Raw genomic sequence first — 25,971 nt, forward strand, 5'->3', positions numbered from 1 at the left:
TTTTGGAGAGTCAAGTCGGTTTCAAATCTTGACTTTTTGGAGGGGGAGAGGCATATTGAAAAGCACCATGTGCATTTACGTTATTGAAATGGCACATCTGCAATATATTGGGAAGAGTTTTTGGTATGAAGTCAAAACTTTGCACTTTTCTTATTCAGTTTGTTCCTAGCTAGTGACTTTAAAGCTAGTAAATATTAATAGACATAAAAACATAGGTTTCTCCCTCTAAGTGAAATATAGCAGCAGCAGTACTCTAGCTTTGCTTAAGAAAAGAACCGTATCCCTTTAATGCTATATTGTTTTTTTTATCTTTTTTTTCCTGGCTACACCGTATGGAAAGGGGTCCGTTCAACTGAATACTGTAACAGTTCTTAAAAGGCCGTATCCAGGGGAGATACGGAATTAAACCCCCACCCCGAAATATTTTGTTCCACTCGTAAAAACGTAACAAAAATGCATATCAACAAATTTTTGATACGTTTTCAAAGTTGTTTTGTAACCTCCCCCCACCCCCGAAAAAACCTAGACAGACTGCTCCACACTTAACATCTTGCCTGTTGTCATGCTACGCAAATTATGGACAAAAAATTACTTAACAAAAGTAATGTTTATAGTAATGTTTATCCAAACCCGTCTTTATATTTATTTTTCGCGAGATTAAATAAAAACACAAAAAAGTTTTTCATTTCACCTGAAAGTAAGGATCAACATTAAAACTTAAAATGAACAGTAATTATTCCGTGTGTGAGGAAGGGCCTCTTCCTTTATCCTCGGTCTTTACACTGAAGTCTTAAGGTACTTTTCAAATAGTTCTCATTAAAATTCAACAGCCTATGTGTTCAAGCAGTCTTTCTTAAAGAATTATGACAAACAGTCAAACTTAGCGCAAAACCTGAGGTTTGAAAAGGGGGTAGTCCCCCTCATATACGGAACAAATTCTGTTCATTACAAGTTTTAAAGTTGCTCCTTAAATACAGTTGAAAAAAATTGTTTCTTTTATTTAATTTCTGACCGTTTTTCAAATCCTCATAGAAATCCCCCCCCCTTCTATGTAAAATTTCTTTCGTAATACCCATCGTGTTAAATTCTCCCCATGAAAAATCACCTCCCCATCAAAATAGATTCCCCAAAGAAACCTTCTGTAAATATTTCCCAATACTAGGCACTATATGTGGACAACGGGCTTACAGCCCTTTCCCTGGAGTGATGTGGGATTTTGTAACCCCAAAAGACAGAGTTATTGGACGTTCCAACTATGTTGAATCAAGCAGCTATCTCAAATTTTGTTCAAATGTCTTGGCAGAAAAAAGGGCCGTGGAAGGAGTGCTAGCTGCCCTGCAATTTTTTTGGTCACTTGAAAAGGGAACTAAAACTTCTTATTTCTGCAAATGAGCCATTTCCCAATCTTCTAGGAACATTAGTTCAATACGATCACCCCTGAGGAAAGAAACATAACAAAAAATTGAAAAATAAGAACACATCCGTGACCTTTTTCTGGCAAAAAATTCCAAATTTCACATTTTTGCAGATCAGAACTTGAAGTCTCTATAGTAGGATTCTCTGGCATGCTGAATCTGATGGTGATTTTTATTGGGATTACTGAACGCCAATGACCTAGAAATATCGGGGTGTCTCCCCCATTTTTTCAAAATAAAGTAAATTGTCTCAGGCTCGTAACTTTTGACGGGTGCTATTAAACTAAATGAATCTTATATACTTATAATCAGCCTAATAAGTCCACTCTTTTTATGAAATTTATTATGTTGTCACAACCCCATCCAGTTCCTATGAAAACTCTCTTTTTTAAAGTTTCAGTTACTTTTGGGCCGAGTCGCTCCTTACTACGAGCTGATTGACACTGTTGTCCGTGTAATGGTGCTTAAAAGGGGGTTATAAAGGGACACACTCAAAATTTAATTGCAAATTTATTTTTTGTGAAAATAATTTAACCTACAGCTTTTGCTTCAGAGCCTATGCCGTTTGAGTCTTCCCAAAATCTATCGTAATTAAGAAAAATAAGTAAAAAAAACAACTATAAATAATAAAAAAATAATATAACAGTAATAAATATTATATATATATAATATATATATGTGTAAGTTGTATACTGTGTACTGTGTGTATATTATTGTGTGTAACTTTGAATAGACAGCTTTTGCTTCAGAGCCTATGCCGTTTGAGTCTTCCAAAAATCTATCGTAATTAAGAAAAAACAAAAAAAAACAACTATAAATAATAAAAAATATATAACAATAATAAATATTATATATATATGTGTACAAGTTGTTTACTGTGCACTGTGTGTATACTGTCCATGGGAGTTCATGGGATATATGTATAAATATAGATATATATATATATATATATATATATATATATATATATATATATATATATATATATATATATGTATATATATATATAAAATAAAAACGTAATAAATAATAAAAAAAGCTATTTAAATAGCTGCCTTCCATAAAGATTATTGGTAACTTACATATTTCTGACTACAAAGATTGTATGTTCATAGTAAAATGCTGTGCATGTGTAATATATTTGCAGTCTTTATACAAGAAGGCCTAAGTATCGGATTTTCGTTCACAAAAGCGACTTTTGTTTATTTGCTTAAATTCTTGATTTGTGCTATTTATTGCTTGATTTGTAGTTGAAGTAAAAGCATGTTTCAGAAAGACTGTTTTAGAACTATTACGTGAAAGAAGACTTCCATTTCTTAATGAAAATCACGAGAAGTATAAGTTCTAAATCTTTAGAGAGCGTAGGGGCTCAATCGTAACCGAAACTCTAAAAAAAAAAAAAAAAAAAAAAAAATTATATCAATATATGCATATCAAAAGAATCGGCTTATAATGCTAATTCCAAATATATAAGATTTATTAAGTTTAGTGTTATACATCAAAAGCAACGAGCCTGAGAAAATTTACCTAACTTTGCAAAAACGGAAGAAACACCACTAAAAGTCATGGAACTTAATGAAAATCACACTACCAGGTTCAGTGTATCCGAAAATCCTATTTTAGAAGTTTCAAGCTCTCGTCTGCAAAATTGTGGAATTTCGCCTATTTTTGTTACCAGAAGAAAGATCATGGATGCCTGCTTATTTCTTTTTTTTGTTTATTTGTTTTTTTCCAAGGGGTGATCATATCAAACCAAAAGCCCTAGATATCTGGACATGGCTCGTTTGAACTGAAATTAAAAGTTATAGTGCCTTTTTAAGTGACCAAAAAATTGGAGGGCGACTAGCCCCCCTCCCACCCCCCAGTTCTCCTCAAAGTTGCCCCGTCAAAATTTTGAAATAGACATTTTTTTCAGCATAGTTGAAAAGTCGAGTAACTATGCATTTGAGGATAACATGCCCCTCTCCCCCCCAAAGCCCTTGGGAAAGGTTCTGTAAGTCATAAAATTCTCCCATTGTTTACGTATAGTATTTGTTATTGGGAAGTATACAGACATTTTTTTTGGGGGGGGAGGGAGGGGGTTAATTTTATACTGGTGAGATTTTCCACGGGGAGAATTTTTCGCGGGGAAGAAAGTTTCCGGGGGAACTTTCCAGGGAAAAATTTCACACTGGGGGAATTCGCCAGAATTCATATACAAAATTATTTGTTTTTGCTTTCTTTTTGCCGACTCAATGTTACATGTGAATATGTTGAGGGGAACTGTCCCGGCGCATTTTTACCAGCTGGAGATTATCTAGAGTATCTCTGTAGGAGGAGTGATTTTCCATGGGAGAAGTTCTCCACGGGGAAGCTTTCTGTGGGTTACATTCTCCAGAAGGAATTTTCTGTGTGAGCAACTTTCTACAAGGGGGCGAGGGTATTAGTGGGGAAACTTTTCCACGGAGAAGGGTATTTACGACATAATTTTAAAAATAAAACAAAAATTAAAGTCTTCTTCAAATGAAAGTGTATTAAGAAAAATGTTTCATCCGGAATCGTCCACAAGAAAATTTCCTGGGAAAATTTTCTGAATTGCCTGGGGGTAATATTCATGGCCGGAGGGGGAGTGTTTTATGTGGGAATTATTTTCTATGTGGGGACTTTTCAATGGGAGGAGGGGTTAATTATCCATGAGGGGAAAGCCGGATTTCCATGCATTATTTAAAAACGATCAGAGATTAAATAAAAAAACTTTTTTTTTCAACTGAAAGTAAGGAGTAAAATCAAAACTGAAAACGAACAGAGATTATTACGTATATGAGGGGAGTTGTACTCTGATTAATATCTTGCTCTTTACGCTCTATTTTGATTTTCTGCTACAATCCTGTAAGTACGATTCCTGAAACATGAGGGCTGTTTAATTAGAATAATAAGATTTTTTGTAAGTTCGAAAAAGCTTTAGCTAAAGATCGAGGTGTTAAGGATGGGATAAACCCCTTTATGCACATAATAATTTTTGTTCCTTTTAAGTTTGGATCGACCAACCTATCTTAGGATATCATCTACCCCTATTTTTACCAACTTTTGGTTATCTCCGAATTTTGCTTATGAAAATTCATACATTTGACAGCGTAATTTCTTAAATTTTACCCCTGCAACAACTTTAATACTGTTTTGATTTGTGTAACAATTCAAATTTTCCTTTTAAAAACAAGGGTCAGTCTTTAGGGTTTATTTGGCACTAACTAACTGTACAGGAAAAAAATTGAAAGAACGCTACCCTACTAAAAAAGTGCCTCAATAACTTTTTCATCAAACACCTCCAAATCTTATATTTTTATATCCATGGACCAAGGAGACTGCACTGGAGAAGGCAAAATCAAAAATATTGAATCCTCTGAAGACGAGGACCGACAAAGGGCCAGAAAAACAACTATTTTCTCCTAGCCACTTTGTAATAGATGTTGCATTTGTAGAAGCTTGCGAGGCGGCTCATTCGATTAGAAACGGAAATCTCAAAAGTTCAGTTAAAGGGTTGAAAGTGATTAGAGGGCAATCAGCCTTCCCTGCGTGCCCTTTTCAATCACTTGACTCCGTCATGACCTCCCTTCTTCCCCTTGGTAATGGATCAGAATCTTGAGGCAATCATTTCGATCAAAAGGTCGAAAGGTCTAATAAGTATTTCTCTGGGGATGACATCACCCTTAAATCCCAAAGGGCAATGACCCGTAATTATATAAACCACCCTTTATTCATAGATGAGTTTTAGCAGAAAAACGACCGTATTTTGTGTTGGTTGTCCGATCAGCTAGGAGATCTTAAGGATGATTCTCTAGGTCAAGACTCCCAGAGTTTCTCAAGGGTGTACTCTTGAAACGATTCGCGTATCTAAGTAAATCAACAAACTCCGGGGGAAAACTCTGAGAATCTTGGCTTCGGGAACGATCCGCAGGAGCTCACTAGAAATACAACTCTTTAAGAACAAAAAGTTTTGACCCATTTCCGGGGCCCCTAAGCCCCCCAAACAAACAAAAAATATGTTTTGGCTCAGAAAATGCTTTCTAAAAGTAGCTAAATGGACACTCATTGTCAAACATGCCCCTCCCCCTTTACTACTATAAAACCTATGTTTGAACAATGGATAACTTATGATTTACAGGTTTCGTCCCAAGGACTATGGGGTTGCATCATCTCTGGGGACAAATCTGTTGAACCTCTCGACAATTGTGAACGAAACAGGTGTTTGAAAATTTTTGTCGGGTGTCTGGGGCTGTAGGTGACGGGTGCTATGTGCACCCGAGATTTCAAGTTAAAAATTATGTCTCGGGAATGGATTGGGGATAGAGTTGAAACTTTTAGGGAATGCTGGGGGTGGGGGTCAAGTTGACCTCAAATTCTGAATAAGAGGAGAGAGTGAGACATAAAAAAATGCGATAGCTGGTAAAAAGTCTTCACTTTTGCTTAAACTCTGTCTTTTTCTGTTCATTAGTAATTATATTTATAATTCGTCTGGTGTAAAGATTAGCTCCCTTTATTTGCAACCCCCTATAGATTCTCATGCTTAGAGTTTCTATGTGTGGCAAGCTTAGCCTACTCACCCCCTGGACATCCGCTGGGCTCATTTCAATAGCTTTAACTAATCAAATGGTTTGCACGTTTAAGCATCTTTTGTAAGTTTCTAACTAATGTGCAAGTGATTTCATTTATTAATGTTAAATTTTTTAAAATTCAATTTAGTTTCAACAAAATATAATGATTTGTATAGAATCAGCCCCATCTTTTTTTTTATCTAGCCCTCTATATTTCAAAATCATGATACTTAAATATCTCTTGCAGCTTGTTAGAGTTAAATCAAGTTTTGAAAAATATTAGTGATAACTCGTGGTTCTATTCGTACATATCAGAAAATAAGCAAGGCTTAATGCAATATGTCTAACTCAGCACGATAACTTAACCCCCACTGGGTTTTAGTTTGCCTCTTTCAACTAATTAAAAGGTTTAAAAGTTTAAACAGTTTTTTAGTGATTCAGAATCACCATGTTCCCTAACTGTATTCAGTCTACAAATACTTGCAGGCGCCAGATGGGGTAGGCATTTCTCCCTCCCTAGACTTTTAAGAAAACCTTTTTTGATATTGTTAATGAAAATTGCCCTTTTTGGTATTTTCATTGAAAAATAAATGCACTTAGAATCCGCCCTAGATTTTTGAAAAACATTTTGTCCTCCTGTTCTTTTGTGAATTCACACAACTGAATACTTGATATTTTTCTTAAAATTTATTTATGCTAGAACTAATAATAAACTTTGTATGAAAATCAATCTATGTTTATCTTCTTTTTTTAATCGGGATACATAGGTATGAGGTGTCTAGCCCCTCATTAGACTCAAGTTTCAGAATCAAGTTCTGACAAGCATTGTTGATAACTTCTTGCTCAGAAATGATTCAATTCTTAAAAAAAAAGATGAAAAAGCATGTCGTTATTACAATATCATGATAGCACGTGTTCGTTTGGAAGACAAATGCTTTTCTCAACATGATAGTGTATGCGACCGAATTGGTTATTTTTAAAGAATGGTAATGACGCGAAGGAGCCTTCTACTGTTTTTAATTTGCGTGACAAAATTAACTGTTAATACGATATAAACCATTGACAGTTTTTTTTTTATTTAAAAAAGGGGTTTTGACGAAAAATGTTAGGAAGTTGGGGAAGAAAGTTAGGAACGGAGCTAGGCATTAAAATATGAACTAAGGTGGTATGAAGTGGAGACCATGGATAAAATTGCCGAAGATCTGGAAGATGCAGCTAGACGGCATAATAGAAAAATATTGTATTTGCATGTTAATAAATAAAGAGAGAGTAGTCAATCCGGAACCGACCCAGTTAAAGATAGGATTGGGGCGACAACTAAGTGACAAGGGAAGAGTAAAAGAGAGATGGGCAGAATATTTTGAGAGTGTGTCAAACCGGAATAGAGTTGCAGGCAAAGACATAAAGAAAAATGAAAAATTTTCTGATACCTTGGGTGTGAAGGAAGATTTGTTTTGTGAGGAAGAATTAGTGACAGTACTAAAAGGATTCAAAATTAATAAGGCCCCGGGTGCTAAAAGTATGGTAAATAAGTTTCTTAAATATGGTGACTCTGAGGTCAGAAATAAGTTACTAAGATTATGAATATGATTATTGAAAAAGGGAAGTACCTAGCGATTTTAGGAACACCCTAATTTAACCATTATATAAGAAAGGTGATAAGAGTGAGTGTGGTAATTATCAAGGGATTAGTCTGGTCTCTGTAGGTAGAAAATTACTTAGTAACATGATACTTTTTAGACTGAGAGATGTTGTAGACAAAGTTTTTAAGAGAAGAGCAGTGCGTTTTAGGAAGAGTAGAAGATGTGTCGACCAAATTTCCACTCTTAAGTTAGTAATTGAGAAGCTCATGAGTAATCAAACACCTTTAGTCCTCAGTCTTATAGACTATGAGCAAGCGTTGGATTCTGTTGATAGAAGAGTTTTAGCGAAGGTCTTATCCTTGTATGGTATGCCAAAAGAATACATTAAAGTGATTAGCGGTATATCAACGCTACAGTTAAGGTAGAAAATAAGATCAGCAACTGGTTTCCTATTAAATCAAGAGTTCAGCAGGTTTATGTCATATCCCTCTGTTTGTGGATTAAATAAAAAAACAAGTTCTTTTAACTGAAAGTAATGAGCGACATTAAAACTTAAAACGAACAGGAATTACTCCGTATATGAAAGGGGCTGTTTCCTCCTCAACGCCCTGCTCTTTATGCTAAAGTTTGACTCTTTCTCTCAACTCTACTTTTTAAAACAGTAAAAAACTTTAGCATAAAGAGCGGGGTGTTGAGGAGGGAACCACCCCTTTCATATACGGAGTAATTTCTTTTCGTTTTAAGTTTTAATGTCGCTCCTTACTTTCAGTTAAAAAACTTGTTTTTTTATTAAATTTCTGGACTTTTTCGAATTAATGCATGTTTTGATTTTGACTCTCTTCACATGAATAATTAAAAGGAAATTTGGATATTAATTTGTTTTTTGACTAAATGGCTTTTCTCATAGTTTTGATTGGACGATTTTGAGAAAAAAGCAGCAGGGGAGTAGGCCTAGTTACCCTCCAATTTTATGGTTACTTAAAGGGGAAACTAGAACTTTTAATTTTACGAACGTTTTTATTAGTAAAAAATACACGTTACTTACGAATTAACTTACGTAACGAACTTCTAAATTCGTATGTTTGTATTACGTATATGAGGGGATTCGCCCCCTCGTCAATACCTCGCTCTTTACACTAAAGCTTAAACTTTGTCCCAATTCGTTAACAATAACCGCTTAATCACAAAACCCGTAGAATAGTTGAAATCAATATAACTACTTTAGTGTAAAGAGCGAGATATTGGGAGGAGGTGAACCCCATCATGTGCATAATAATTTCTGTTCGTTTCAAGTTTTAATGCTGCTCCTTACTTTCAGTTGAAGAAGCTTTTTCATATTTATTTTTTCATTACTCTTAAAAAAAAATTCAGAAAATCCTGCGCCTCCTTCGTGGAAATTCTGTTCCTCCATGACAAATTCCTCCATGGAAAGTTCCCCCAGAATAACCCCCTCCCCTCAACCCATCCCCCCAACCAAAACAATCCCCATGAAAGTGTCTGTACACTTCCCAATAGCCATTACTATGTGTAAACACTGGTCAAAGTTTGTAACTTGTAGCCCCTCCCACGGGGACAATGGGGAAGTAAGTCGTCCCCAAAGACATAGTTATCAGCTTTCTTGACTATACTTAATAAAATGGCTATTTTAGAATTTTCATCTGGGGACTTTGGGAAAAAATGAGCGTGGGAGGGGGCCTAGGTGCCCTCCAATTTTTAGGCCATTAAAAAAGGAGACTAGAACTATTAATTTCCGTTAGAATGAGCCCTCTTGCAACGTTCTAGGACCAATGGTTCGATACGATCACTCCTGTAAAAAAACAACAACAAATAAACGAGCATCTGTGATCTGTCTTGTGGCAAAAAATACAAAATTCCACATTTATGTAGATATGAGCTTGAAACTTCTACAGTTTTTACTTATGTCGACACAAATGACGATCGGGACACAGGGAGTATAAATGACGACCAGGACATAAGATTCTATGACTTTTGAGGGGTGTTTTCTCCTATTTCTAAAATGTGGCAAATTTCCTCAGTCTCGTAACTTTTGATGGGTAAGACTAAACTTAATGAAACTTGTATATTTGAAATTAGTATTAAAATGCAATTCTTTTGATGTAACTATTCGTATCAAAATTCCGTTTTTTAGAGTTTGGTTACTATTGAGCCGTGTCGCTACTTACTACAGTTCGTTAACTAAACTAAGGAGCGACATTAAATGTTAAAACGATCAGAATTTTTTTTTTGTAATGAAAGGGGCTGACCCCTCCTCAGCGCCTCGCTCTTTGCAATAAAGTTTTTATTGTTTTGACAAAGAGTAGAGTTTCTGAGCGTTTTTTCAACTAACGCAGGTTCGAAATTGGCTTATCGTACATGAAAAATTAAAATAAAACTTGTATATTACTTTTGGCAGATTTATTCCGGATATGAAGGGTTGCCCCCTCCTAAATACCTTACTCTTTATGCTTCAGCTATTAGCACTAATTAAAAAAGCTTCCTGTTCTAATTAAACGGCCTCCGTGTCTCGATTTTAGTAAACAGTCAAACTTTAGAGTACAGAGTAAGGTATTGGGGAGGTGGCATTCCTTCATATATGCCATGATTTATGTTCGTTTTTCAAATATTACTGGTAAATCTGGCTCACCTTTTACGAAATCCACCCCTCCCCCTCATAGAAAACTCCTCGATAGAATTTTCATCCGAAATAAGGTGCACCTCCCCTCCCGTCAAATTCTCTCTGAAGAGTTTCATCGCCGCTGAGAATCTCCCTCTCTGTAAAATTGCTTTTTGACAATTCATCCTGAAAAATTCTCATTAGCATTCTTTCATTTGAATGAGGCTTTAATTTCTAGTTGGTTTCTCGATCACTCCAGAAATGCCCTCTTTTGCGGAAATTATTTCCCAGAAAACAAAACACACGGAAAAAAGCCCTTTATAATTCCCCCGGAATATCTCCACATAAACAATTTGGCAAAGAGAATGTAAGACAATTAAAAAGAATTTCGTATAATAATTTTTTCTAAGCCCCCCTGTGTAATATTTCCCCTGGAATAATCACTCCCCAGAAATTTCCCTCCCCAAGAAAGATCCTCCCCATAAATATCCACATGAATCACCCCTCCCCCCAAAAAATGGCTTTGTTCTTTCCAATAACAAATACTATATGTAAACAATGGGCAAAGTTCACAACTTTCAGCCCTTCCCCCGGGGCTGTGGGGGGTTATTTTAGACTTAAAGACATAGTTATTAGATTTTTCGACTACGTTGAACAACGGTGAACACAGCATTCCTATCTTTCTGCTGAAAGATTTGCAGTGAGAGGGAAACGTGATATTGAAGCGGAAGCATGGGCCATTTTTGTGACTCGAATTATGCACAATTCCAGTTTAAGCAAGGTGATACCTGTCGGACTTCCTGCTAAAAAGTTGCCAGTGGAGGAAGACCTGTTTTTCGCCATGTCACCAAAATTCCTCAGCTTGGACTTTGCTTGTTTTGCTCCGAGGCAGGACTTTCCGCGCTTTTGCACTGAGTCGGGATTTAGTTTGTTTTTGTTCCGAGTCAGGTTTTTGCGTATTCTTTTTCTCTGAATATGTCTATACCCATACTGCAAAATTCGCCATCTAGGCTTAGTTTGTTTTTGCATCGATTCAGTCCTCAATTTAGACTTACGTAATTGTCGCTCCAGGTCAGGACTTATCTGGTTTTTACATCTAGTTTCCATAGAGTACCATTACAAGGAAGAAAACTTGACATTTGTTAAAATACTTCACTTGGAAAGTGTTTTGTTGTCAATTAAGTAAAAAAGAAAAAAACAATTTTTTTTTCTACTGAAAGTAAGGAGCAACATTAAAACTTAAAACGACCAGAAATTATTACGTATATGAGTGGGATTGCTCCTTGTCAACACCTCGCTGTTTACGCTAGAGTCTGTTAGTACTTTGAAAAAAGCTTCTTAGTGTTCTAATTAAGCGAAAATAATGTTTCAGGAGTCGTTCTTAAAGAATTGGGACATAATTCAAACTTTAGCGTAAAGAGCTAGGTGTTGTGGAGGAGCAACCCCATTCGTTTATGTAATAATTTCTGTTCGTTTTAAGTTTTAATGTTGCTCCTTACTTTCAGTTGAAAAAACTTGTTTGTTTATTTAATTTTTTCATCGTTTTTTTTTAAATAATGCCAGAAAATCCGACTACACCTCCACGGAAAGATCCCTCCTTTCCACGTATTCATTCTCTGGACAATTCAATCGGGGTGAAAATTTACCCCGGACAATTACCCTTAACATCTCCAAGTGTAAAATTGAGTCGGCAAAGAGAAAGCAAGTCATAAGGGGAACTTCGCATAGGAATGCTGGCAAATTGCCACAAACTAGAATTTTCCCTGGAAAATTCATCTCCTGGAAACTTCCCTCCCCATGGAAAATTTTCTCCGTGGAAAATTCCACCAGCAGAAAAATTCCCCCTTCCCCAACTGAAAAATGTATTCCTACTTCTGAATAACAAATACTATACGTAAGCAATGGGCAATATTATAACTTAAAAATCTTTCCCCGGTGGCTGCCGCGGGGATATAATATCTCCAAAGGCATAATTATTCGGCCTATCAACTTTGCTGAAGAATTCCCCGAAAAACTCCCCTTGGAAAATTCACCCTCTGGAAACTTCCCTTCCCTACCCGAAAAAATGCTTACATTCTTCCCAATAACAAATACTACACGTAAACAATGGGCAAATTTTTTAACTTAAAGGTCTTTCCCCAGGGGCTGTGGGGGATCATGACATCTCCAAAGACATAGTTATTCGGCCTGTCAACTATGTTAAACAAAATGGCTGTCCCAAAATTTTGGTCGAATGATTTTGAGAAAAGCAGGGGCGACAGAGAGGGCCTAGTTGCCCCCCTCCAACTTCTTGGTCACTTAAAAGTGGCACAAGAAATTTTAATTTTTGTTCAAATGAGCCCTTTATCGATATCCTAAGACCACTAGATCGATACGATCACCATTTTCCACATTTTTTCATATACGAGATTGAAACCTCTACACTAGGTCTCTCTGATACGTTGAATCTGATGGTGTGATTTTCATTTAGATTCTACTACTTTTAGGGGTGTTCCCCCTTTTTTTTTGAAAATCAGGCAAAGTCTCTCAGGCTCTTAACCTTTCATGGGTAAGACATAATTGTATGAAATTTACATATTTTGAAATCAGCATAAAACGCTAATTCTTTTAATACATCTATTGGTATCAAAATTCTGTTTTAGAGTTTCGGTTACTTACTTACAGTTAGTTACCACTAACTGTTTGATTTACAGCCTGCCTTAAAAAGCTGCAAGGTAACTCAAGACTTATTTTATCAGATAGTCTTCAATTTGGTCTACGGGTTTAAAAATACAAACTGTAGTTTACCTGCTCTGGTACTGTCTTCCTTGACAAATTGAAGGTAGATTATACAGAGTTTCTAGGCTAGTCTTCTTTGGTTTATATTGCCACATACACACTAAAAAACACCCATTCTAGGCTATGTAATATGAGTTAGGGGCAAAAAAAGCTGCAATAAAAACATCTAAAGAGCAAAATAATGCTTCTAACAGCTGAAATCAGAAATACTTTAGATAGCTTTTCTTTGCTGTAAAATTGTAATAAACAAAATAGGTAATGATATACTGCTGTTGTTGTTGTGGTTAATAATGAACATTGTTTAAATAATCGTGTGCCTATTAAATGGTTTCAAAAAATGTCGTTACTGCAAATCCTAAAGACATTTTCCTATTTCATAAATCAAAGAAATGAATAATTAACAATTTAATCAAATGGCGTAAAGAGCGATGTATTGAGGAGAGATCAATACCCCTCACATACGTAATAATTTTATGTCCGTTTAAAGTTTTGATGTTGCTCCTCACTTACAGTGGAAAAAACTTGGTTTACTAATTTAATTTCTGATCGTTTTTAAATAATGCCGGGCAATCCAGCTCCCCTCTTCATTGAAAATTTCCTTCCCTCACGGAAAATACCTCCATGTAAAGTTCTCCCCACATAAAATACCCCCCAACCGGAAAATTCCCCCCATACAATTCCGCTCTAACTGAAAATTACTCCCGGAAAATTTCTTGCGAACGATGAAAATTTTTTCTTAGCCCACTTTCATTTGAAAAGGACTTTAATTTCTTATTGCTTTTAAAATCATGCCGAAAATTCTCTTCCATGGAAAATTCTTCACGCAAATACCCCATAGTAGAAAGTTGCTCCCACAGAAAATTACTTCTGGAGGAATCATCTTGTGGAAAAGTTTCCCATGGAGCAAATAAATATTTCAGAATTTTGATGGGGTGACTTTAAAAAAACGTGGATGGGAGGGGGCCAGTTGCCCTCCAATCTTTTGGGTCACTTGAAAGGGCCCTAGAACTTTTAATTTCCGTTCAAATTAGTCCTTTCTCGATATTCTTGGGCTATTGGTTCGATTCGACCACCGCTGGGAAAAACAAATAAAAAAAAACAAAAAACAAATAGAAACGCATCCGTGATAATTCTTCTGGCAAAAAACAAAATTCAAAATTTTTGCAGATGGAAGCTTGAAACTTCTGCATTAGGGCTCTCGTATACACTGAATCTGACGGTGTGATTTTCATTAAGTTTTCTTGGCTTTAGGGGGTGTTTTCTCCCTTTTTCGAAAATCAGGCAAATTTCCTCTGGCACGGAGCTTTTGATGCGTAAAATTAAGCTTATTGAATATTATATATTTGGAATCAACATAATAAGCTGATTTTATATATATACTAGCTAGTTGGTGGGGGCGCTTCGCGCCCCCCAAGCCCCCCCCCCCCCCCCCCCGCGCGCGTAAGTTGTTACGCGCCATATTAGTTACGCGCCATTGTAGTTGTGTGTCCCACCTATGTCCCACCTGTGAATATATATATATATATATATATATATATATATATATATATATATATATATATATATATATATATATATATATATATATATATATATGTATATATATATATATATATATATATATATATATATATATATATATATATATATATATATATATATGTTTTTAACTACGCAAAACTCGCGAATATACAACATTCTTCGCTGTCCCATTGTCTGTGCATATAAATAGATTGTCAGGTTTACCGACTCTTGAACATGCAACATACAATGGTCCATGGGAAAACAATCCGTATTCAGATCTATACCTCATGATTCTAGTGATTGCCCTTGAGCTTTGTTGATGGTGATTGCTAATTGACCATTCCCTGTGTCGCCGTCGTCATTTATATATCCCCCTGTGCCCCCGGCGTCCCCGTTGTAGTTGTGTCCCTGTGTCCCGGTCGTCGTTTATATTCCCTGTGTCCCGGTCGTCATTTGTGTCCGGGTGTCCCAGTTTGTGATTTCTCTTTGAGTGTCCCGTGCCTCATTTATATTCCTTGTGTCCCGGTGTCCCGGTCATCATTTGTGTCCCGGTGTCCCGGTCATCATTTGTGTCCCGGTGTCCCGGTCTGTATATACATTCGTTTTTGAATTGGTCTTTTTTTTATTTTTTAGTTTTTTTAGTTATACCTCATGATTCTAATGATTGCCCTTGAGTTTTGTTGATGGTGATTGCTAATCGAACATTCCCTGTGACCCCGTCGTCATTTATATATCCCCCCGTGCCCCCCGGTGTCCCCGTTATAGTTGTGTCCCTGTGTCCCGGTCGTCATTTACATTCCCTGTGTCCCGGTCGTCATTTGTATCCCGGTGTCCCGGTCTGTATATACATTCGTTTTTGAAATGGTATATGATGAAATAAATGTTTGTATTTTTCCCCTTTTTTTTCTTTTTAGTTTTTTTTATTTTTCATTTTTTTTTAGTTTTGTTTTTCTCCTTTATTTTTCATTTTTTTTTCCTTTTTTTATTTTTTTTCTTTTTTAGTTTTTTTTAGTTTTTTAGCTTTTTTAGTTTTTTTATTAGTTTTTAGTTTTTTTTCTTTTTAGTTTTTTGTAGTTTTTTCCTTTTTTTTTAGTTTTTTTTAGTTTTTTTACTTATGTCCTGGTCGTCATTTATACTCCCTGTGTCCCGGTCGTCATTTGTGTCCCGGTGCTTTGTTGATGGTGATTGCTAATCGAACATTCCTTGTGTCCCGGTCGCTTTCTCTTTGAGTGTCCTGGTCGTCATTTATATTCCTTATGTGCCGGTGTCCCGGTCGTCATTTGTGTCCCGATGTCCTGGTCTGTAATTTCGTCAGTCGAAAACATGACGTCAGTCGACACACAAACATGACGTCACTCGACAGACACACACACACACAGACAATTTATTTTTATATATATAGATTAAATAAAAAAACAAGTTTTTTTTAACTGAAAATAAGGAGCGACATTAAAACTTAAAACGAACAGAAATTGCTCCGTATATAAAATGGGTTGTCCCCTCCGCAATTTCTCGCTCTTTACGCTAAAGCTTTTAATTGTTTTAAAAAGTAGAATTGTGGCAAAGAGTCAAACTTTAGCGTAAAGAGCGAGGGATTGTGGAGGGGACAACTCATTTTATGTACGGAGTAATTTCTGTTCGTTTCAAGTTTTAATGTCGCTCCTTACTTTCAGTTAAAAAAACTAGTTTTTTTTATTTAATTTCTGAACGTTTTTGAATTAATACATGTTTGATTTTGGCTCTCCGCACATAAATTATTAAAATGAAATTTGTATATTAATCCTTTTTTTGGCTAAATGGCTTTCTCTTAGTTTTGATCAGACGATTTTGAGAAATAAGGGGTGGGGAAGGAGGCCTAGTTGCCCTCCAATTTCTCTGTTACTTAAAAATCATACTAGAATTTAATTTTTAACGAACGTTTTTATTAGTAAAAAATATACGTAACTTAATAATTAACTTACGTACAGGCACGTACGCAGGAATTTTTTTCGGGGGGGGGGGCAAAACCTTAGAAACAGCAGATATAAAGTAGCACTTTTTTATTTAGTAATGCAAAAAGTAGGTATATCGGAAAATACAGATCCTGTAGTATTGTAGCGGATGGGAGGGGGGAAAGAAGACTGAGGCCTCAACAGTATGTTTTAGGCTCAGGTTATGTTCATAGCGATTTAGAACCAGTGATTAATCTATTATATCCCACTGAAAGGGAAATTTTAGGGTTAACAGTGCAATATGGATTCTCTGGGGGCCAGTTCTTTTATTGCAAAAACGTAGATTTTGATGAAAAATGATAGTTTCCAAAATTGATCCATTAAAAGCTGTACTTTATCCTGAAAGGGGGGGGGATAAACGCCCTAATATATAGGATAATTCTATTTTGCTGTGGAAAGCAAACTCTCTTTACAAAAAAATAGTAGCACAATTGCTAATTTCTTCAAAGAGGGTAAAAAGTAAGACATAAAATGAGTTAATAATTGGTCAGTGACTTGACCGGATAATGGCATGCTGTAAAATCCCCCAAAAAAGGCTTCATACATGTATCTAGATTCTTAATAAATATCCTACTTTTGCCAGAAATCCCAAGAAACCATGGGGAAATTAAACATTTCACAAAGTTTCGGGGGGGGGGGGCGAAGGCCCCCACCCTGCGTACGTGCCAGCTTGCGTAACACACTTTTATATTCTTATATTTTTATTATGTATACGAGGGGGTTTGTACCCTCGTCAATACCTCGCTCTTTACACTAAATCGTAAGTTTTATCCCAATTCTCTAAGAATGACCCCTGAATTAGAAAGGCCGTAGAATAAATAGTTGAAATTACTAAAAATACTATAGCATAAAGAGCGAGGTATATATCTCCTCCTAAATACCTTGCTCTTTATGCTAAAGTATTTTTAGAACCCCTCATATGCGTAATAATCTCTGTTCGTTTAACGTTTCAATGCTACTCCTTACTTTCAATTGAAAAAACGTTTTCATGTTTATTTTTTCTTTGTTTTTTTTTTATAGTAATGTTATAAAATCCTGCGCCCTTTTCATTGAATTTTTCTTCCCCCATGACATATTCCTCGAAGGAAAGATCCTCCCACGTAGACCCTTCCCCTCAACCCCACCCCCCAAACCAAAAAAGCCCCCTGAAAACGTCTGTACACTTCCCAATAACCATTACTGTATGTAAACACTGGTCAAAGTTTGTAACTTGCAGCCCCTCCCCCAGGGATTATGGGGGGGTAAGTCATTCCTAAAGACATAGTTATTATGGTTTTCGACTATGTGAAACAAAATGGCTATCTCAAAATTTTGATGCGTTGACTTTGGGAAAAAATGAGCGTGGGAGGGAGCCTAGGTGCCCTCCAATTTTTTGGTCACTTAAAAAGGGCACTAGAACTTTTCATTTTCGTTAGAATGAGCCCTCCTGCGACATTCTAGGACCACTTGGTCGATACGATGACCCCTGGGGAAAAAAAACAAACAAATAAACACGCACCCGTGATTTGTCTTCTGGCAAAAAATACGAAATTCCACATTTTTTTAGACAGGAGCTTGAAATTTTTGCTATAGGGTTCTCTGATACGCTGAATGCGATGGTGTGATTTTCGTTAAGATTCTATGACTTTTAGGGGGTGTCTCCCCCTATTTTCCAAAATAAGGCAAATTTTCTCAGGCTTGTAACTTTTGATGACAAAGACTAAATTTGATTAAACTTATATATTTAGAATCAGCATGAAAATCTGATTCTTTTGATGTATCTTTTAGCATCTAAATTCCGTTTTTTAGAGTTCCGTTTACTATTGAGCCGGGTTGCTCCTTACTACAGTTCGTTACCACGAACTGTTTGATATATATATATATATATATATATATATATATATATATATATATATATATATATATATATATATATAAAGCAATCCGTGGTAATGAACTATAAAAGTATTACAATCTTAATGAAAATTAAACCATCAGATTCAGCGTATTAGAAAATCCTACTCTAGTGGTTTCAAGCTCCTATCTGCAAAAATGTGGAATTTTGCATTTTTTTTTTGCCAGAAGTAAGATCACGGATTCGTGTTTATTTGTTTTTCCCCCAGGGGTCATCGTATCGACCTAGTGGTCTTAGAGTATCGGAAGAGGGCTCATTCAAACGGAAATTAAAAGTTGTTGTGCTCTCTCTGATTGACTAAAAAGATTGGAGGGCAACCTTTCCCCGTCCCCGCATTTTTTTCCAAACCCGTCTGATCAAAATTTTGAGATAGCCATTCTGCTCATCATGGGTGAAATGCCCAATAACTATGCCTTTGAATATAAAATGACTCCCCCTACAGTCCCATGTTGATGGACTCTGTCCCAATTACTTAAAAAACGACTCCTGAAACAAAGGGGTCGTTTAATTAGAACAATAGGAAGCTTCTTTAAAAGTACTAAAAAACCTTAGCGTAAAGAGTGAGGTGTTGAGGAGGGGGCAATCCCCTTCATGCACATAATAATTTCTGTGCGTTTTAACTTTTGATATAGCTCCTTACTTCCAGTTGAAAAAAAAACTGTTTGAAAATAAACTTAAGATTTAAGAAGGTCTGGGCATAAAAATCTGAAACTCTTAGGCACGTTATAAGAAGGAAAATACAGAATTTGTTAAAATTCATGAATTGGGAAGAATTTTATTGACAAAAATCACCATAGAACTCTTTTGTTTTGAAAAACTGTGACTCATGATATGTGGAAGGTTCATTATAAAAATATTAAAAATCAAAGTCTTTAGGAAGAACAAAATACGAAATCTGTTCAGATTCTTTAATTGGGAAGTTTATTGTTGTAAAAAAAAACTGGCGTATTATCTCTGGAATTTCGAAAAAAGTGATTCTTTGAATGGGAAAGGTTTTGTTAAAATACCTGATAGTTTAAGCTTGTTAGAAGGAAGAGAGTGTAATTTTGCTAAAATTTCTGAATCAGTGAGGGCTTTGTTCGGAGAGGTACAAGTAACGTCGGGCGAGTTACTAGCCGAAGCGAGTTAAAAAAACAAAACAAAAAAAACAAAAAAAAAACAGGAAACCAGGATTAAACCTTACTTTATTGAGATTTGGTGCATGAGGTATTGGGAAATGGAACTCATTAGCACCTTTCTTCTATCAGAGCCAAATCTTTAGTGTTACCTATACTAAACAGCCACAAGGCTTCAATGAGTTTATATCTTTTCCAAAGATCCGCTTCATATACAGGGAATGGTCGTATAAATTCCGGAGGGGCTATTTGATCGGAAGTTAAAAGCTCTAGTGTCCAGTTTAAGAATCGGAATAAATCAAAGGGCGACCTGCCCCCTCTCGCCCTTTTTTCCTGAAAGACATCCGATCAAGGTTTTGATGCAGCCATTTTGTTCAAAATTGTCCAAAGGTCATATCACTCTGCCTCCTGGGTTGAGGAAAACACTTAGAGTGGAGGGATCGGGATGAAACTTGGTGGGAAAAATAAGCACAAGTCCTAGATACATGATTGCATTAATCGGAACGGATCCGCTCTCTTTGGGGTAGTTGGGGGGGGTTAGTTCTGAAAAATTAGAAAAAATGAGGTATTTTAACTTACGAACGGGTGATCGGATCTCAATGAAATTTGATATGTAGAAGGATATCGTGTCTCAGAGCTCTTATTTTGGATCTCGACCGGATCTCGTGACATGCGGGGGGAGTTGGGAGGGGGAAACCTAAAATCTTGGAAAACACTTAGAGTGGAGGGATCAGGATGAAACTTGGTGGGAAAAATAAGCACAAGTCCTAGATACATAATTGACATAACCGGAACGGACCGCTCTCTTTGGGGTAGGTGGGTGGGGAGGGGGTGGTTAATTCTGAAAAATTTGAAAAAATGAGGTATTTTTAACTTACGAACGGGTGATCTGATCTCAATGAAATTTGATATTTAGAAGGGTATCGTGTCTCAAAGCTCTTATTTTAAACCCCAACCGGATCTGGTGACATTGGGGGAGTTTGGGGTGGGGGGAACTAAAATCACGAAAAACGCTTAGATTGGAGGGATCGAGATGAAACTTGGTGGGGAAAATAAGCAGAAGTCTTAGATACGTGATTTACATAATTGGAATGGATCCGCTCTTTTGGGGGGGGGGGGTTAGTTCTGAAAATTTAGAAAAAATGACGTATTTTTAACTTACGAAGGAGTGATCGGATCTTCATGAAACCTCATATTTAGAAGAACCTCGTAACTCGAACCTCTTATTTTAAATCTCAACTGGATCCAGTGTCATTGGGGGGCAGTTTGGGGGGGGGGGACCAGAAATCTTAGAAAATACTTAATGCGGAGAGATCAGTATGAAACTGGATGGGAAGAATAAAAACCTGTCTAAGATACTTGAATGACATAACCGGACCGGATCTGCTCTCTTTGGTGGAGTTGGGGGGGGGGGTAATTTGAAAATTGAGGTATTTGTAACTTACGAAAGGGTGACCAGATCTTAATGAAATTTGATATTTAGAAGGATCTTGTGCTTTAAAGCTCTAATTTTAAATTCTGATCAGATCCTGTGACATTGGGGGGCGTTGGAGAGGAAACCGGAATTCTTGGAAAACGTGAAAATTGGGGTATTTTTATCTTACGAATTGGTTATCGGATCTTACTGAAATTTGATATTTAGAAGGAATTCGCGTCTCAGAGCTCTTATTTCAAATCCCGACCAGATCTTTTGACAGTGGGGGGAGTTGGAGGGGGAAATCTTGGAAAGCGCTTGGAGTGGAGGAATCGGGATAAAGCTTGGTGGATAGAATAAGCAAATGTCCTTGATACGTGATTGACGTCACCTTACTGGATTCGCTCTCTTTGGGGGAGTTGGGGGGAGGGGTTCAGTGATTTGGCGAGTTTGGTGCTTCTGGACGTGCTAGGACGATGAAAATTGGTAGGCGTGTTAAGGAGCTGCACAAATTGACTTGATAAAGTCGTTTTCCCGGATTCGACCACCTGGGGTGCTAAAGGGAGAGGAAAAATTAGAAAAAATTATGTATTTATAACTTACGAGTGGGTGATCGGATCTTAACGAATTTTGATATTTAGAAGGACATCGTGACTCAGAGCGCTTATTTTATATCCTGACCGGCATTAAACCTCTGATTTTCCTTTTAAATCAATCTACTGATTCTTAGAATTTTGTTAGAGATCATACCATATGAGCTCTTTGTTCTTAGCTCTTTTTGCCTCGTCACAAGTGTCATATGAGCTCTTAGCTCTTGTTTAAATTTGGTTTAAATAGTTTTTAGATGGAAATTGCTTTGGATATTCGTTAGAAACTATTCGGAAAAGGACAATTTTCCTATTTTATAAACAAGTTTAGATCCTTTTCCAATAAAAAGTTAAGCAATATCAAAATTATGGTTCGGTGAATGTATAGATCTGAGCTAATAAATCCAATAATGTGAATATCAAAATTATGGTTCGGTGAATGTATAGATCTGAGCTAATAAATCCAATAATGTGAATGTCATCTCTTTTGGGTGTAAAATACACCTACTGGATTATCGCTAAATCGCTTGTTTCAGAGTAAACATATATCTTAAATGCAAATGGCAAGCTAAAATCTTAATTATTAAGCAGAAAAATCAACAGAAACGTTAAAAGATAAAGATCTGTATTAAAAGAAGAACGAATACTCCTTTTATTAAACAATAAAAGAAAATTTCGATTAAAAATATTTAGGGATGGTTGGGATGGTGCTGAACAAAATCAAAGACACCATGCGAATCGATCTCGAAAAAAGGCACTTTTCAACAATCTAAGGAATAGCTCATGGGAATTAAGTTGAAATTTCTAGCCTTGGAGTACCAGATTTCTTCATCACTATAACTTGTGATTCTGATTGACGAGATATTACAGAAGTAAAATAAAAAACAGCAGTTTTTTAGAAAAAGTAGTTTTTTGGAAAAAGTAAAAAGCTGCATTAAAATACAGACGATGAAAAATTAAAATCATACGAAAATTCAAATTTAAAACAGAAATCACTATCAATAAGTGAACGAGACATAAAACGAACAGAAATTACAATGGATAATCAAGTCAAAAATAAAACGAACAGAAGTTACAATGGATAATCAAGTCAAAATAAAACAAACATAAATTACAATGGATAATCAAGTCAAAAATAAAACGAATAGAGATTACAATGGATAATCAAGTCAAAAATAAAACGAACAGAAATTACAATGGATAATTAAGGAAAAAAATGGATAATCAAGTCAAAAATAAAACGAACAGAAGTTACAATGGATAATCAAGTCAAAATAAAACAAACATAAATTACAATGGATAATCAAGTCAAAAATAAAACGAATAGAGATTACAATGGATAATCAAGTCAAAAATAAAACGAACAGAAATTACAATGGATAATTAAGGAAAAAAAATGGATAATCAAGTCAAAAATAAAACGAACAGAAGGTAACAAAAATCCTTAAGCCTTCTGAAGAGCTAGCGTCTTCTGTCCTTTATTGAGAACAAAATGTATTTTAGCATTTCCTTTTTTATCGAACAGTTCGTGGTAACGAACTGTAAGCAAGGAGCAGTGTGTCTCAGTAGTAACTGAAACTTTAAAAAACAGAATTTTGATATCAATAGATACATTAAAAGAATTGGCCTAGTATTTTGATTCTAAATATGTAAGATTCATTTGGCCAAGTGTTACCCATCAAAGGATACGAGCCTGAGAAAGTTTACCTGATTTTCAAAAAAAGGGTCACATGCCCCTAAAAATCGAAGAATACTAATGAAAATCTCACATTCAGATTCAGCGTTTTTGAAAATCCCACTGTCGAGGTTTTTAGCTCCTATCTGCAAAAATGTGGAATTTTGTTTTTTTTTGCCAGAAGAAAGATCACGGATACGTATTTACTTTTTTTCCCCAGGGGTGATCGTATCGAACTAATGGTCCTAGAATCTCAGAAGAGGGTTCTTTAAAATGAAATTAAAAGTTCTAGTGCCCTTTTAAGTGACCAAAAAGATGTTTGGGCAACTAGTTCCCATCCCCTACTACGTCCATTTTATCCGCAAATTTGTCCAATCAAAATTTTGAAATATCTATTTTGTTCAGCATAGTTGAAAAGCTCAAAAACCATGATTTTGAAGATAAAACACCCCCCCACAGCGCCTGGGGATGGGTCTTTAATTTAAAGATTTGTGCATTATTTACGTTTTGTATTTGTTATTGGGAAGCATACACACATTTTTTGGGGAAGGGTTTGCTCGGGGCTGGTTTTCATGGGAAGAATTTTCCATTGGGAGGTTACATTTTTGGGGGTATACTTTCCAGGGGAAATTTTCGACTGGGTGTATTCGGAAGAATTCCTATACAAAATTCTTTTTATTTGTCTTAATTTCTCTTTGGCTACTCAATTTTGCACGTGGGGATGTTCAGGGGGAATTTTCTGGTGAAAATCGTCACTTGGATTTCTGGGAAACATTTCCACGGAAAGGGGATGCTCGAAAAATTGATTAGAAATTGAAATCTTTTTCAAACGAAAGTATGTTAAGGAGAATTTTTAAGCCTGGATCTTCTTTTACAGAAGGGGGGAGGGGGTAATTTTTAGCGGTAATTGCCCGGATTTAATCAGGGGGTATTCTCAGGGGGTAATTGTCCGGATTTAATTTTATAGGAGGGGGAGGTGAATTTTACGTTGGATGAACTTTCCACGTTGGAGTTCCCCTTGAAGGAAAGAATTTTTCATGGAGCGTGAGCCAGATTTATCAGCTTTATTTGAAAAAGGATTAGAAATAAAATAAAAACAGAAAAGATTTTTCAACTGAAATAAAGACCAATATTCATACTCAAAACGAATAGGAGTAATTCCATATTTGAATTGCTTGCCTTTCTCCTCGATACCTTTTTCCCTACGCTAAAGTTTGACTGTTTGTCCTATTTTTAAGAACGGCTCCTGAAACACAAGTGCTAAAAACTTCAGCGTAAAGAGTAGCGTAGCCTATTGAGGAGGGGGTAACCCCCCATGTACAGAATGATTTTTGTTCGTTTTGAGTTTTAATGTTTCCTCTTACTTTCAGTTGAGAAAGTTATTTTTTTCATTATTTAATACCTTTAAGAAATCCAAAATTACAGAAACTTCTAGGAATGAACATCATTATACATGAAATAATCAGTCTGCTTTTATTACGCTTTTCAGTAATATAGGTTATTATGATGATTCTAGTTGTTTGTTTTTCGTTGTTCTTGTTAGTGTTTTGAAATTTTGTTTCTCAGTGCTCAAAATAAAATTATTTTCAGTAAAGCATATGTGACCTATGGCCCTTAGAAGCGTTAGCGAGTGTTAATGCTAACGATTCATATATATCTAGGGATTTAATTAGAGTTATGTTTTCGGCTTTCTTTTTAGTCAAAATAACTATTTCGGGCATTTCTGTTCTGCATTATTCACACAGAAGTGCGTCCCTGATTCTTTCTCATTGTAGACATTAAGAGAGACAAGTCCTTCGAGGCTAATTGATCAAGTACAAACGCCGAATTTGACTATACCACCGCCAAATACGTCTTTCACACCGCCTCCTGTGAATAGAACAAAAGTTGTATCTCCTCCTTCAGAATACTCAGAGTACAGCAGTCCGACGCGATTTGAGAAGCTTTTCCCATTGAATAGCAGTCTTGCAGATGAATTTGCAAGATTATTTGCCATCCCTTCTGCAAGTCCAGATCTAGGTAAATTTATTGTTCTTTTTCTTATTTAATTACTCGCCAAAGAACTTCTCTGCTTAAAAAAGCCATATCACTTGTGCTCTCGTGAGAGCTAAAGAGAAGTATTTTTCGCCGTAAAAGTAAATTATTAATCCTTTAATCCCCCCCCATTGCGAGACGAAAAAGGTATATTCTCTCTTTGATGATTGGGAACTAACTGGACTCCAGGGTTGCTAACTGCCTATGTGTAAAAGAGTGCAAATCAAGGCCAAAGAGGAGTGATTTTTGCTCAAATAGAATGTAAGTCAAAAAAATTTTCGGCTCCCACCGCTCGCGCGTCCCTTCTGAAGTAAAAAAGAGTACATTTCACACGAAAAGTGTGCAAGTTGGCAACCCTGCTGAACTATCATTGTAAATGTACTCTGGATCGAAGTGTATGGGTAGCTTATATGTAAATTACCATACTCTTTCCTCCGGATGTCCGGAGAAATATTCAATCCAGCCACCCGTTGTACAGCCTCATGGGATTGGCTAGGTGTTCAGGACCGATTAACTAAAGCACGATACTATGTAGTTTAAAGCTAGATATTTTACATAAGTTGCTCTCATATGATGCATACATACTGATATTTACTTTAATAATAAACATAATCATAACTTTTTACATTTTACATCTGCTGCACTGATGGAAAAAGATGCGTTTTTGCTGGCGTGCAGCAAAAATTGTCTAAACACACCAAAAAATGCATAATAAATAACTAACAAAAAAGAGGAAAAAATGTACCACAAAAAACACAAAACAAAAAAGATCAATC

At 36.0% G+C, this 25,971-nt stretch overlaps 1 protein-coding gene across 1 annotated transcript in view; it reads left to right on the plus strand.

Moving 5' to 3' along the window:
• Window positions 1-25,971, plus strand: part of LOC136035415 (uncharacterized) — a 56,934-nt gene that overhangs the window by 3,177 nt on the left and 27,786 nt on the right. Inside the window, exon 2 of the mRNA XM_065717208.1 lies at window positions 24,937-25,180. Within this exon, the coding sequence (XP_065573280.1) occupies window positions 24,937-25,180 (244 nt within the window). The remainder of the gene's footprint in view (window positions 1-24,936; window positions 25,181-25,971) is intronic.

The sequence above is a fragment of the Artemia franciscana genome, chromosome 14, assembly GCF_032884065.1.
Source record: "Artemia franciscana chromosome 14, ASM3288406v1, whole genome shotgun sequence".
Lineage (NCBI taxonomy): Eukaryota > Metazoa > Arthropoda > Branchiopoda > Anostraca > Artemiidae > Artemia > Artemia franciscana.